Below are 15,707 nucleotides of genomic sequence, written 5' to 3'. Positions count from 1 at the left end.
GAGGATTGAGGCTGAATGGCAAATGAAAGTCATTTGATTTTGGAGGATGCATTGTGTCAAGGATGTAGGCTGCACCCTGCCTTATTTTTGTTCATCGTTCATATTTGTGACCTGTTCTGTCAAAATCAGACTTTTCTGGGCATAAGGTCGAAAATGAGATTTTTGCATATTGTTAAAATATGTACATTTTCCTTTTATTAGGTGGTTTAATTATTGAAACCAGTAATTCCTGGGCAAAGTTATGCTATTTTGAAGTTCATTGTGTCAAAAAGTAGATACGGAGAAAATGGCCACGAACGTCACAAAACAGACATTTCTTTAGCTGATATACCCCAACAAATCATCAAAAAATACTATATTTAGAGTTCAAATTAGGGTTTCAAACTTTTATAGTATATTTTAGACATGTTCAGGATTACAAATGTGCAAAAATTAGAAAATCGAAAAAAAATTACCCCCACAGCGTTTTTTGGCCCTATCTTAATTTCAACCTCTGCCCAGAAGCGTCTGCTTTTGACAGAACAGGTCACATTTATGTATTATTTATGCATACCACGGTCCATACCGCACGCCAGCATATCACGCCATTCAAAAGTGTGTGCACCATTCCTGCTGCATGCGCAGATAATTGCTGCAAAGTTTGTGAACAGTGTCCTTGTTCCAACTTTACTATGAGTCAAGTTTGCTTGAAGATTAATCCGTTGGCCCACTCGCATTCAGGGAACACGTCTAAGCATGCGCGCGGCGTGCAATAAATCAAAAGGGATGAAACGAAAATGCACAATGAATGGAACCAAAAGTGCACGGTTATGACGTAGGCCGTGTAATGTTTGATTAATGAATGCTGGGTGGCCTACAATCCTCCAATCAAATGACAAGGATTTACTTGGGTGTTATAAAATTACTATTATCTTTGACCTGGCCTGTAGGAAGCCCTTGAGGAGAAGTTACAGGCAGAAGCAGCTAAGGAAGGTGAGGTGCGTCAGTTGAGAGCATCCCTGAGAGACAGAGACAGGGAACTGGAGAAGGCTCACAGTGACAACCTGGCCAACCAAGACAAAATCAATGTGAGGATCTGGATCAGAACATTAATGGGTGACCCACTGAGTTTCAGCGGACATTATAACACCTCGCTTTAATATGGATTCTGTCTCTTTATTGGCCGAAAGTGTGTCACATTGTATTAGGCCAAAAAAAAAAAGGTCTCCGGTTTCTGGTATGGAGCTTGCCCAAAAAGTGGTGCGGCGACGCGGCTTTTTTTTTTTTACCTGACTTTTTTGCTTCAAATGTCAGCTGATGACTGCAAATGGTGCCCGATTAAACTTGGTGAAAATATATGGGAGTCCAGAGAGGCCACATAAAGCTTATTTTCGATCATAACCCCATCTAAAAACACGTTAAAATTGTGCAGCAGCAGGATTCCAGTCAAACCAGTGAGTTTGGCGGTTTTAAGACATCATCTTTCATTGAAAGAAAAAACTTTTTCATTTTGCCGACGCGCATGGCTATGGCGACGCGCGCGCATACCAGAAACCGAAGACTTTTTTTTTTGGCCTTAGCTATTTATTAACTGCTTTGGGCCATGCATGTCGAAAAAGACTATAACAGAAGCCTCTCTCTGAAAAATTACTTGAGGCATAGCTACCAATGTAGCATGCGAAGGTCTGTGTTCAAATGCATGCGGCGTGGGTTGTATGCATTGTTCTCGTGAACGTGAATACGAAGTTTGGTGCTATCTGACTCAAGTTCGTCACACAGTTTCAAGAGTACTGTTGGCCGATTCCTATGTGTGTTGTCTACTTCGTCTATATTATTGGGTACATCAGTGTGCAATGGCCTATCAGCTCATCAGCTGTAGAAGGTGATAAAAACTTGAAGTTACTGGGCCAGTGGGCAGATTACAATATACAGTTTGCTAGATTTGTCTACGGATGAGCTGGTTTGGTTTAAAATTCTGTGATTTATTTATTATTTATTTTTATTTGCAGCAATTACAGAGCAATTTGAAAGAGAAAGAAGCAAAGACCAGACAACTAGAAGAAGCTATAGAAGCAGACAAGCAGGCACACAAGGTAAGGAATAAGAACAGGCAAGGCAAGAATAAGAGTAATAATGGAGGGACTGGGATCAAGTCTAAACAAAACTTGTGAATTTCTAAAGTTTACAAATCTTTGGAAATGACCATCTTTTTGGTCGTTTTTTTTTTCAAAATGACTGCGAGCCAGACACAACAAACAAGTGAGGTCTAAGAATAATATTTTGTAGTTCATGATCCTTGGGGCCTTTAACCCTAAAGCGTTCTTGTCCAGAAGCAGCCTAAATCCTCCAATATCCTCCAATGGCAATCAGTTAAAAACTCTAAGCACCTGAATCCTTCAAAATCATCCACTGATTGTTGCTGGAGGCCTCTGCCTGGATCCTTCAAAATGTTCCACTGGGTTTGCTGGCATGTTATCACATCATCAGATTTCAACGCTCTTATGAGTTCATTAGCCTGTGTAACTTATTGAAATCCTCCATTGTTATCCTGTATTGTGGATTGGCAATGCCAAGGACCTAAATAGTTGGAGTAAAGGTAAAGGGGGCGAACCTGTGTTCACAGGAACGGAGTGCCCATCTCTCTTTCATAGCGATTGGGCCAGACTCATATGCTGCTGTGGGGGATCGCCACACCTCCTCCTCCACAGCAAGTCTGTTACCTTTCCAGCATTGAATAATGCTGGTACCCATTTAACACCTGGGTTGAGAAGAGTAATTGAGGTAAAGCGCCTTACTCAAGGGCACAACAAACATGGCCACGGCGGGGCTCGAACTGCCAATCTCGCGATCACGAATCCTATGGTCTACAGCTAAACCAAACGTGTTGGAGTAAAGAGGCCGCACAATAAACAGTGGTATATGCTGGATGCCTGCACAAGTATATGCAAAAAAGCAAGTAACAGCCTGCATCCTCCAAAATCATTTTTTGGTAAAACCAGTCAGAGCCTCAATCCTCCAATTTCATACAGCCTCAATTGGGGCCTGCTAACCTGGATCCTCCATTATCCTCCAGAGGCAAATCCTGTTACGCCCTCAATCCTACAAAATCCTCCAGTGCTTCGATTTTCAAAGGGCCTTGATCCTTCAAATTCCTCCATTATGCAAAGAGGATTTTGGAGGAATTGGAAGGTTAGGGTTAGAGAACAGCAACAACCCTTTAATCACTTGGTTAAATTCATGTCTGTTGAAATTTGCTCAGGATGCTGATGACAATCAACGCCGTGCCCTCTCGGAGAGAGACAGCATCGTCCAGAAGCTACGTCAGTCCCTGGAGACAAACGAGAACATGCTCAATGAGATGCAGGTTGCTAAGCAACGGGAGAGTGGCGACGCAGCCAGGGAGCTAGACGAGATCATCGAGCAACTCAAGACGAGACTGCAGGACAAAGATAAGTTGTTGGAGGTATGTAGTAATATGACAATTGAGCTGAGCTAAATTAGGTAGATTAACCACTTCGCGCTGGGATTATTTTTGCCGAGAATTTCGATTTTTGCAAAAGGAAACATTTTTCAGCCAACTTCTGATATACAGCCAAACGCCACAAATACTGACTCACACAGGCATGTGACTTTTCCTTGGATCCGCTGATTTCCTTGGTTTTTTTTTTACTTCTCATGAATGCCATTACAATTGAAAAAAACACTGTACAAAGTCTTGTGTGGTTTTGAATTTCCTCGTTTTTTTCCTAAATTCACAGTTGCATACCTGTTCACAAGAGTCATTTCAACAGTATTTGTACGATAGTTCTTGCCGAAACCTCCAATGTTTCAATACTCCGGGGTGTGTATCAGAATGTAAATTGTACAACAATAGGCAGTGCACATCAGCCAATTAAAGATCAACACATGGTCTGCCTCCACAGACTTCACGGACTTTGTGGGTGTGTACAAAAGGCACGCGGGATTAGCGTGTTTAGATGTCACCCGGAGGCGAGTCAAGACGTCTTAACCCGTCAGCCGTGTCTGTCTATAAAAACAGCCAGTGCGTGTTATCACGTCCTCCGAGGCGAACTGGTTAAAGGTGGTTTCCTGTGGTCTTCAACAACTTCAGCTTTTGTCTCTTAACCCCAACCTTACCAACTGCATCAAACTCCATTTTGTTGATTTGCAGGAAGTCTTAGCTGAGAGATCTCAGGCAGCCGTAGCCAATGAGAAAGCAGCCCAGGATCTGCTGGACACCATCAAGGATAAAGACAACCAAATCAAGGTAAGGAGTCGTCGCAATAAAAATCCCGGGGAAAAAAAAGCTGCAGAACAATCTCTGCTGCGGGGTACTGGTTTCTGTGAGTAGCGTATCTGATTTTTCAAAAAGAACATTAGGTCGTCATGTAACCCTTTTATCATTGAGAAGAAGAGCAGACTAGTGGTGCATGCCAACAGTGTGTGTGACAGAGAGTACAATGCAAGGGTACAGTATATGTTTCTACTCATCTACGTTACTCCAGCATGTGTAGAAACATGCTGTTGATATGTTACTTTTCGGAATTCGGGAGAAAAAGCCCTCAAATATACCATGCTTTGCACTTACACTGTCATGACAATGTTTAGTTTAATTGTGTATAACAGGTTTCGACTTTAGTGGTAGCCTGCTAGCCAAATGCCAGTCAAACCAGTGGCGGGCTAGTCAAACTACTTTTTCAGTAGCCCGGCTTGCAAGTCAACAACTTTTTGGCTACGGTAAAGATGAAAGGACAGGAAGAAATATATCATAAAATTCAGAAAGCAAACTTGTATCCATTTGTGTCTAATTGTTTTAACTGTTTAGGGTTAAATTATTAGATCTGTTTATTAAATACACTGACAAGATTGCCTCAAAATACATGTTTTACATGTATGCATATTGTTGTTTATGAGACACTCTATAAATGAAAAGCATGCGGGCTAGTGAAAATGCCCGTAGGCTAGTTAAGAGTCAGTTTCAGTAGCCCCGCTGGCCAGTGAAAAAAAAAATTATGGTCGAACCCTGTATAGGCACATTTTTTGGCTTTAAAGGTACATTGTACATGTACATGTACGATCATTTGCATGTTATTTCAAAAGTAACATACAAATTATTATCAAAAAGTCTATTTAGATTAAAGACCGTACTGGTACTAAACACCCCGTGAAGTTATTTCGTCTGGCTTGCTGTCATTTAGAAGAAATCAAGAAATATGGGTGATTTCAAACAACCAGTCAATGGACTGATTTTTTTGAAATAAAGATTGGTATGGATGAAATTGTGTTTTGTGATCAAAAGGTTGTGCATAGTTTTCACTGTTTGCACCAAAGCGTAATATCCACTGAGCTGAAACTTCAACAGGTTGGGTTTTGAACATTCTTCTTTGGATTTTGAGTGGTATACATGTAACCGCAAAAGAACAAAATGCACGAAAAGCAAATGATCCTACATGTATATGCCTTTAAATCCTCAAGTGTTGTCCCAGGGACATAGGCTATGTCACATACATGTACTAACCAGTTTGGCTGGCTTGTACCAATGTGGAACTCTTTCATGTTTGGCAGCGTTTGTGTTTTTATTTTTATCAGGAGCTTCATGAGAGGCAGAACCGACTGACTGCCAACAAGAACAACGTCATCAAGGAACTACAGAAGGAACTGAACGACAAGGAATACAGCGTGCAGGTTAGTCAGGATGCCAATATTTGTAAAGGTAATAGGGTCATTTGCATTTGTCATAATTTCATGAAAAGTTAAAAACACACTTTTTCCAGTTGGGCCGAAATGAAATCTTTAGTGATCTTGTTTGTTTTTTTCTTCTGTAGGCTGCAGAAGACACTTTGTGCCGAGCTGAACAGGAACAAGCCATGCTACTCAGTAAGATGAGGGCAGCTATGGCCGATAAAGATAAAACTATCCAGGTATTCATTGTAGTAATATAAACTATCCTGATATTCGTTATAGCAGATATTCAATAAGATGAGGCAGCTATGGCGGATAAAGATAAAACTATCCAGGATTCATTGTAGTAATATAAACTATCCTGATATTCGTTATAGCAGATATTCAATAAGATGAGGCAGCTATGGCCGATAAAGATAAAACTATCCAGGTATTCATTGTAGTAATATAAACTGTCCTGATATTCATTGTAGCAGATATTCAATAAGATGAGGGCAGCTGTGGCCAATAAAGATAAAACTATATCCAGGTATTCATTGTAGTAATATAAACTATCCTGATATTCATTATAGCAGATATTCAATTAGATGAGGCAGCTATGGCTGATAACTTAGATAAAACTATCCAGGTATTCATTATAGTAATATAAACTATCCTGATATTCATTATAGCAGATATTCAATTAGATGAGGCAGCTATGGCCGATAAAGATAAAACTATCCAGGTATTCATTGTAGTAATATAAACTATCCTGATATTCATTATAGCAGATATTCAATTAGATGAGGCAGCTATGGCTGATAACTTAGATAAAACTATCCAGGTATTCATTATAGTAATATAAACTATCCTGATATTCATTATAGCAGATATTCAATAAGGTGAGGGCAACTACATGTATAGCCAATATAGATACATGTCATACTATCCAGGTATTCATTGTAGTAATATAAACTGTCCTGATATTCGTTATAGCAGATATTCAATTAGATGAGGCATCTATGGCTGATAACTTAGATAAAACTATCCAGGTATTCATTGTAGTAATATAAACTTTCCTGATATTCATTATAGCAGATATTCAATAAGGTGAGGGCAACTACATGTATAGCCAATATAGATACATGTCATACTATCCAGGTATTCATTGTAGTAATATAAACTGCCCTGATATTCGTTATAGCAGATATTTAATAAAATGAAGGCAACTATGGCTGATAAAGATAAAACTATCTGGTTATTCAGTGTAGTAATATAAACTAACCTGACATTCATTATCCCTAACTCCCTACTGTCTTTTACTAAGTACTGCACCAAGTCCGCCAAAATCCATCAATCACACTGCTTCCAATGCATGCTTTGCTTTAGGCCTCCAGGCCCGAGTCCATCGTACTCCATCAATATTTAGTCAAACCAGGCCTGCAGGACCAAGTCCCCCAAAATCCATAGCGTCTTCGCATGAGCATCAGGCTATGCAATCGGCAATGCGTTCTCCCCAACTCTCCCTTCCTTACTGTTGAGGGGGTACTTGTGCACGGAGCCCATAGCAGATATTCAAAAAGATTAGGGGAGCTATGGCCAATAAAGGGGCAATTCCAGCATTACTTGAAGAAGTGTAATGTCCGTGACAGAGCCAATATGGGAGACTTTAGGACGTTGGTTGCAGCAAACACACCGGTCCTTTTTCCATTGTTTGCGTCATATTGAGCATGCGCGCTTTAGCTTAAACATGACATAAACAGTTCAAAAAGGAGGGGTGTGTTTGCTGCCACCAATGTCTCAAAAGTCTCCCATTAACTCCAGCCTGCAGCTGCAGCTGGGCCCAATTTCATAGAGCTGCTTAAGCAGAAAATTTGCTTAAGCACAGAGAAACATTGCTTAGTAAAATTAGGTTACCGGCCAAAACTCCATGTGATGTACATTGCTTGTGACTGGTATTTAGCTGTTGTTTACTTAGCATAACAATTGCATGGTGTTTTGGCCGGTAACCTGATATTTATTAAGCAAGACGTTTTTGTGCTTATGCAAATTTTGTGCTTAAGCAGCTCTATGAAATTGGCCCTCGGTCTGTTATCTCCTTGACCAATACTAGATGATGTATGTATAAGATTTTATAAATACATTTTGAGGTTTATTCACCGAGCTCTTAAAAAGTCTGTCACAAATGCTACATTGGCATTGCTGAATGTAACATTTGGGTATTCAGGTTTTTGTTGTAGTAGTAGTCTTGTTTCAAGACTGGATGTAGATTGTGTTCCCCTATTGCAGCCAGTCCTGATTCTTGTTAAGCAAGGTCAAAGGTCAAGACACTGCAGCAGTAGAGGGCGCTATCAACATGATGAATCAAATCCAGGCATTGGAACTTTGGCACTCAGACCAGAGAACATGCTGTATTTCAAGAAGCTGTTGTCCACATATCTAATGGGGTTTTTTTTTTTGGTATTCTTTGTGTTGTTGTTGCAGAAATTGATTGAGAGTGGTCGTGAGAAAGACCGTTTGTTCCAGGAGGTCCAGCAGTCAGCATCCAGACAGAGTCCCAGCCCTACCATGATGGCCGAACTAGCCAACCTCAGAGACAAGAATAACGATTTCAAGAAGACTTTGCGCGAAAAAGAAGGTACAGAAATCAGGGTTCGACTTTAACTTTTTTATTCACTAGCCAGCCGGGCTACTGAAACAGACTCTTGTAAGGCCGCAGGCATTTTTACTAGTCAGCATGTTTTTCGTTTCTAGAGTGTCTCATGAACAACAATGTGCGTACATGTAAAAAGTGTATCCTGAGGCAATCCTGTCGGTGTTTTTAATTTAACCCTAAACAGTGAATACAAGTAGACACAAATCGATACAGGTTTGCTTTCTAAATGTAATGATTTATTTCTTACTGTCCTTTCATCTTTGCTGCAGCCCAATAATTTTTGACTCGCCAGCAGGGCTACTTAAGGAATAGTTCTACTAGCCCGCCGCTGTTTTGACTAGCATTTGGCTAGCGGGTTACTGCTTATTGTCGAACCCGGCAGAAATATCCAATTGCATTTACATGTTCCCTTTACTCTTAAATTCTGCACCCAAGATTTCCCTGTGATGTGAACGTAAAGTATGTACTTGTAGGTGCTAAATTCAATTTGGGTTTTGCTTTCCACAGATGTATTTTTTTATTAACATCGCATACTCAGTGTGTCGGAGGGCTTGCGGAAAAAAAAATTCATTCACAAGTTACTCAGATGGGACTCGAACCCACGACCTCTTGCTTACTAGTACAGATGTTCTTACCACTCAACCACCGATTTTGTCGGGGTCGGCTGGCTGGTTTGAATCTGGTAAAAGCAGTGCGTACCGCAACCATACTATTTGAAAAATACGTCGGTGAAGGTTAAAACCCAATATTGAATTTACATCTCTCGAAATCGCTGGATGTTAGTCAACCTCTTCACTTTTTATGAGTTTGACAGTAAATGTATGTAGGAGTGGGATAATAGTGTGAAGAAGCAATTATAAACGTGACGTTTGAGGAATTTAATTACATGACAAAAATTGACTGAAGCTTCGGATTTCTTCCTCAAAGATATTTCAAGTTGTAAGAAGTAAGTGAAGTAAATTTTTTATTTCCTTTATTTTTTTTGGTAGCTGCTTTGCGTGAGTTGCAGAGTGACCAGCCCGATGCAGGATTTATGGATTCACTCAGAACAGAGCTGGACAACAAGAACAAACTCCTGGCAAAAGCCAAGTAAGATTTAGGTTTTGAGACAATATGAGAGCGTGTGTGACTGAAAAGCAATATTGGGGAGGTTCTGCATCCATACGGCTACCTTTAGCTATCCCTAACTGTTTTCCATTGTTTCGAATCTTGTATAGATAGTCGTGTTCCCTAACGTGGCGCACTTCGAAGCTTACCCGACTTTCCTCGTGTAGTGTTGCCAAACCTCTTTGTTGACAAACCTCAAATTCATGCAGTAAAATACTAGTACTTTTACCTTATTAATGCTTGCTATTTAACTCTGTGAGCAATTTCGGTCTCATGAAATTTAATCCGAAATTCAAAAACGGTGGCGTCCGGAAATTGGGCACAAATTGACGGGGTGTTCCCTAACGTGGCGCACTTGAATAAATCTCGGAAAATACCAAATTAACATTTAAGAATTTCTGTAAACTTGATAAATTCTGATAAATAATTATTATCTCTACTTACATACCCAGCCAGATGTTTGTCAGAAAATTATTTTCTTGTTTTTCAGGGCATTTTCAAAGGGTTCACTTTGCACTTGAAAATAAAATCGGAAAATCACGCCAAAATAAATTTTTCTTCTAACTTTGTTACAGGTAAATAAACTCGCGATTTATGAACAGGAGTGTTTAGAACTTGATGAAATTTGACTTTCTGTGAAATTTCAGTTACAACTTTTGCTGTAGGTAGGCGCTACAGGCGAAAACTCAAAGTGCGCCAGGTTGGGGGCCGCGCCACGTTATGGTACATCAACAATATATACGCATATACCTAGTTATCAGAACCGTTACCAATAGAAGCAGTAATCCAAAAAGGCAACGTCCGATGAAAGCCTCACATCTCCAGCTAATCCTGTTTTGAAACTCAGACAAATGTCACATACATGTACGCTAGTAATTCATCCTGTTTTAATCAAGTAGTACATAATTATATATTATATAATCATGTACTACTTGATTAAAACAGGATGAATTACTAGCGTACATGTATGTGACATTTGTCTAAGTTAAACTTATCAGAAAAGAGGTTGAAAATTGAGTTAATTTACTATGCATTTTGCAATGACATCTAGTGTGCTGTGTACCCTTATAGCAGGTAGCGGGTTGCTGTGATGTCACAAGCCCACACAAATCCATGGCCTATCCGGTGCGTAAACCGTATCCGTTCCCTAGCGAAACCTCTGATCCATCCAATATCTGTTTGCATAGCAAACGTTAAATCTCCACAAAATACAGGCATGCAACTTTTCCTCGGATCTGCCGATTCCTCGTTTGTTTACATTTTTAATGCCATTACAAATTGAAAAACACTGTACTTAAAGTCTTGTGTGGTTTGGGATTTCCTTGTTGTTTCTAAATTCCCAGTTGCATGCCTGAAAATACTGACGTGATGATAAACAACAATATGAGAACTCCTGTGCAGTAAGGAATGTTTTCTAATGTATGGATGCCCCTTTGATTTCATTTCAGAAACACAATTGACTCTCTGCAGAGAGAGCAACAAGCAGAGAAACAAAACAAGCAAGAAATGGTAAGGCATTAGATTGCTGTGTGTTAAAATCCAATGATATATTTGTGTTTTATACTTGTGCTTGAACTGTATGAAAGCAATGGTGCTGTATTGAGTTTCCAGCAGAAAAAAGGTCTGAAGTGATAAGATACTAAATGTGAATTACATTTGAAGTCATCATTGAGGTGGCGTTATGCTCAATTGCGAATTAGCCATGCTCCTTAGACAACTCTATGGAGTTTTTGTACATGTACACTCATTTTTGTTTGTGTCAGATTTTGCGCGTTCCGCGTCCATTTGTATATCATGTAATTCTAACGCGATTCTAATGCGATAGGTCAATCGCATGTCATACGGGTTCTTGTAGTACAGGCATAAGGGTATTTTAAGAACCCTTTTTGTGTATAGAATATCTAGTTTACACTGTTAACCTACAATTTGCACTGCCTGTAGAAACCTGAGTGATTTCTCAGTGCATTGGTGTCTGTGACATGCGAGGCGCTCTGGCAAAATGAGTCGGAGCTGGGCAGAAGTCGAAATGAGAGTTTGCGGGTATTAGGAAAGAGAATCAAATTCTCTCCTATAATCGGACATTCTGTTGACAAGTTATGGATGTAATAAAGTTGGCATTTATCAACTTGCCAAAAAAGTAAAATACTGAGAAAAGGGCCAATTATAGTTTCAAATTTTGTATTCAGGAAAATGAAAGACTGTCGTTCCACATATTATGTACTATATCTTTAACATGTGTAGCAGACATATCAAAGATTAACAAATATGAAAAACTGAAAAATCAAAAAAAAAAAATCACCCCTTCAGTTTTTGCAGTGTTCTCCGCTACGGCCTGCGCCCAGTTCTGTCTCATTTTACCAGAGCACCTCACATATTCCCTGGTTTTTATTGCAGCAAGATGCCACGCAGAGTGCAGCGAGGGGGAGTGTGGTATTTTAAGATTTGTGACTCGTGATCAGAGGGTCAGGATTTCAAATCCAGTCACTGGCTTTATGTTGTGTCCTTGGGCAAGCCGCTTTACCCAGCTTGCCTCTCTCCATTGAGGAGTATAAACAGGTTCTGGCGTTAGCTGGGGAGTAACCTGGAATGGACTAGCATCCCATCCAGGGGGACAGAAATATTCTCAGTCGTTCCATGCCAAGGAAATCTGAGATAAGTCTGAAGAGTTCTATGGATTGGAGACAGACTTTACTTACTTTACACGAAGCGTACATGTATAGTCGTGTTCCATAACATGGCGCACTTCGAAGCTTACCCGACTTTCCTCGTGTAGTGTTGCCAAACCTCTTCGTTGACAAACCTCAAATTCATGCAGTAAAATACTAGTACTTTTACCTTATTAATGCTTGCTATTTAACCTCCGTGAACAATTTCATTTTTCGTAAAATTTAATCCGAAATTCAAAAACGGTGGCGTCCGGAAATTGGGCACAAATTAGAGGAGTGTTCCCTAACGTGGCACACTTGAATAAATCTCGGAAAATTCCAAATTAACATTTAAGAATTTCTGTAAACTTGATAAATTCTGATAACTAATTATTATCCCTACTTACATACCCAGCCAGATGTTTGTCAGAAAATTATTTTCTTATTTTTCGGGGCATTTTCAAAGGGTTCACTTTGCACTTGAAAATAAAATAGGAAAATCACGCCAAAATAAATTTTTCTTCTAACTTTGTTACGGGTAAATGAACTTGCGATTTATGAACAGGAGTGTTTAGAACTTGATGAAATTTGACTTTCTGTGAAATTTCAGTTAAAACTTTTGCTCTAGGTAGGCGCTACAGACGAAAAATCAAAGTGCGCCACGTTGGGGGCCGCGCCATGTTAGGGTACATCAACAATACATGTACATGTATGTAGTAAGCGGTTTTGTGATTTGTGTACACAGGGTAAGCTGCGTCGTCAGATCATTGAGCTAGAGAGTGAAGTGCAAGCAAAACAAGACCACATCGATGCGTTGGTACATGCGGGCAAAGTCAAAGACAACATCATTAAGGTATTCATCAGATGGAATTTGCGTCGGGGCGATGTAAAGTCAACATTGGGTTTTGCCCTTCACCAACGTATACTATTATATAAACAATGTTATTAGTCATTGTTGCAACTCATTGTTGAGTGATTGTGAGAAAAAATTAAAAAAACTACTCGTGTGGGACTCAAACCCACGACCTCCTGCTTACTAGTGCAGACGTCTTACCACTCGACCACCAAGCTGGCCTGGGTCGGCTGGCTGGTTCGAATCTGATGTACTTGCAGCAGCGGGTACCGCAATCAAACTATTCATAAGATGGAATTTGCGTCGGGGTGATGTAAATTCAATATTCGGTTTTGCCCTTCACCAGGGTTTTACATTTAAAAAGTTGAGAAGTAGAGGCATGCAGTTGTGGTCTCCCATGACTACCCCTACGTACTGATGTAAGTGTTCACCAATTGCCAATGCAAATTAAGCTGCTAGAGCAGTGAATGTGGGGTTGTGGGCATTCGTCTGTTGATTTCATCAGTTAAACCAATGCGAAATGGGCATGTTAAGGTTGATAAATCTGTGTCGAACCAACCCTATGTTGTGAGTTATATTACCAATCTTACAAAATTCATCCGGTTTGTGTCGAATTAAAGAAAGTACATGCACTCCCTGCAAGAAAGTCTGGATCTCAGAATTTTTTTAAACATTTTTTTCCCTAGGAGATTCGCTTGGAGCAGGCCAGTGTTCCCGTCAGAACTGCAGCGATGGGTGGCGAAGATGGAAGCAATCAAGTAAGTCAAAACCACAGAACAGATTGGACCCATCACCCCAAAATTCAGGCTGACACTTTTGAAGCTGTCCTGGGCGCAGACATTTTGAATCCATGTGCGTGTTTGTAGAACATAATGAAATTAGATGGATTGAATTTTGAAAGTGTACTCTACATGCAACGTGCAAGTAGAAGATACGCAAACAACTTAAACGCGTCATTGATGGTTACAAAAACGTGACGGCAAAAAGCATCTGCAGCGAATACGTGCACGCGTTGCACTGTTTGCGTAAAGCAAAATGACACGCTCATTTGCTGATCGTGCGTTTCGGTTTTGGGCGTATTGGCTTAGATAATGCACCGGTATGGAATGCAAACGCAGATATGCAAATAGCCGTACAAAATCTCTAGGTCTCCATAGGTTTGTGCACAAACATGGATGCGCCCAGCAGGCATTACTTTGTACACGAAGTTAGCGCTCTACTAATTTAATATAGCTCTATGGTTGAAACAGATATTTTTTGGTACAGTTACTCCTAGCTCAGATAGGTATTGCAGGGTCAGGCCTAACCAAAAAGTATTGTGAGTGACTGTAGTCAAAAGAAATGGACTATAGTTTCAAACTGGCAACCTTTATGCATTAATTTTCCTTTGACCTTTCAGACTGCTAACTTTTATACTTAAGTTATCCACTGACAGGAGTAGAGTGTGAAATTAAAGGCATATAAGATCATTTGCATTTATCCCCCAAATGACCTACCAAGTTATCAAAAAGTTTACTTGATGAAAGATCGTACTGGTACTGAACAGCCTGTGAAATTATTCCATCTGGCTTACAACATTTCATGGCTTGCTCATTGAGAAGACATCAAGAAATGTAGGTATTTCCAACGATCAGTCAGTTGACTGATATTTTTAAGTATAGAGTGCTATTGACAAAATCACGTTTCCTGATCAATAGGTTGTACGTTTTCTCGAAAAGTGTAATACCCACTGAGCTGAAATTTCAACAGGTTAGGTTTCGAAATTCTTCTTTGGATTCTGAGTGGTGTTGTTGGAAACCAACAAAATGCATGAAAAACAAATGATCCTATATGCCTTTAACCCTAACCCCCTAGGCCCTTGTTGCTTACAACCATCCTCAATCCTCCAAAATCCTCCAAAATGTTTCAACTCCGCCTAAATTTTTCAAAATTGTCAGACAGTCCTGCCTCAAAATGCATTCATCCTCAATCCTCCAAAATCTTCCTCATCCCAAAGCTTTGCACTCGTGTTGAAATGAAGGATAACCAACGCCAAATCCTTCAAAATCATCAGACAGTCCTGCCTCAAAATGCATTCATCCTCAATCCTCCAAAATCCTCTTGTGCTTCATTCACCATTCATCCTCAATCCTCCAAAATCCTCATGTGCTTCAATCACCATTCATCCTCAATCCTCTAGAATCCTCATTTGATTTAATCACCATTCATCCTCAATCCTCTAGAATCCTCCAAAACCGCCAGGAGGATTTTGGAGGAGTGAGGTGGGTTAGGGTTAAGGCACTATGGAGTCGTTATGAATTTTAATTGTACTTCCTTCTGACACAAGGGTGCATTTCAAGGATTCCACTTAAAAAAAAAATGTTACATGGTCTCTAACAGCTTCAGCAGATCCTCCAGGATCAGATGCGTGAGCTGGGCCGACTCAGCGACGCCCTCCGCGCCGAGAGGCAGCTCTACGTCAACATCACCCAGAGCGGCAGCGGGGATAGAGAGGATGGCTCCCAGCGACGGTCGTCTGACAGTCTGACCATTGAGCTGGCCGCCGTGCAGGCGCTGAGACGACAACTTGAGGACGGTATCAAGAGAAACGACGCTATGAGGGAACAGCTTGAGCGACAGATGAATCAAGCAGAACACAGAGGTAACCAAAACAAAACAAAATCCCAAAACTGGATTGATTTTTGTAATTAAGAACCCTCCATTTTCATGATAAGCTATCCATCTGAAAAATGTGGAAACAGATGGATGAGTCAAGCTGTACACAGATGTGAGAGAAAATGATAACAAAAAAGGCAGTATCAGGCTG

At 40.2% G+C, this 15,707-nt stretch overlaps 1 protein-coding gene across 2 annotated transcripts in view; it reads left to right on the top strand.

Moving 5' to 3' along the window:
- LOC119720030 (myomegalin-like) overlaps positions 1 to 15,707 on the top strand; it is a 72,360-nt gene that overhangs the window by 36,537 nt on the left and 20,116 nt on the right. For both annotated transcript variants that reach the window (XM_038189535.1, XM_038189534.1), the window contains 12 exons: positions 930 to 1,067; positions 1,989 to 2,072; positions 3,239 to 3,442; positions 4,151 to 4,246; positions 5,569 to 5,664; positions 5,805 to 5,900; positions 8,125 to 8,278; positions 9,286 to 9,385; positions 10,852 to 10,912; positions 12,794 to 12,901; positions 13,588 to 13,659; positions 15,281 to 15,542. In XM_038189535.1, coding sequence (XP_038045463.1) covers positions 930 to 1,067; positions 1,989 to 2,072; positions 3,239 to 3,442; positions 4,151 to 4,246; positions 5,569 to 5,664; positions 5,805 to 5,900; positions 8,125 to 8,278; positions 9,286 to 9,385; positions 10,852 to 10,912; positions 12,794 to 12,901; positions 13,588 to 13,659; positions 15,281 to 15,542 — 1,471 coding nt within the window. The remainder of the gene's footprint in view (positions 1 to 929; positions 1,068 to 1,988; positions 2,073 to 3,238; positions 3,443 to 4,150; positions 4,247 to 5,568; positions 5,665 to 5,804; positions 5,901 to 8,124; positions 8,279 to 9,285; positions 9,386 to 10,851; positions 10,913 to 12,793; positions 12,902 to 13,587; positions 13,660 to 15,280; positions 15,543 to 15,707) is intronic.

Source organism: Patiria miniata, unplaced genomic scaffold (genome assembly GCF_015706575.1).
Source record: "Patiria miniata isolate m_02_andy unplaced genomic scaffold, ASM1570657v1 HiC_scaffold_9, whole genome shotgun sequence".
NCBI lineage: Eukaryota > Metazoa > Echinodermata > Asteroidea > Valvatida > Asterinidae > Patiria > Patiria miniata.
Note: the sequence above shows the minus strand (reverse complement) of the source record. Positions and strands in the feature narration are given on the sequence as shown.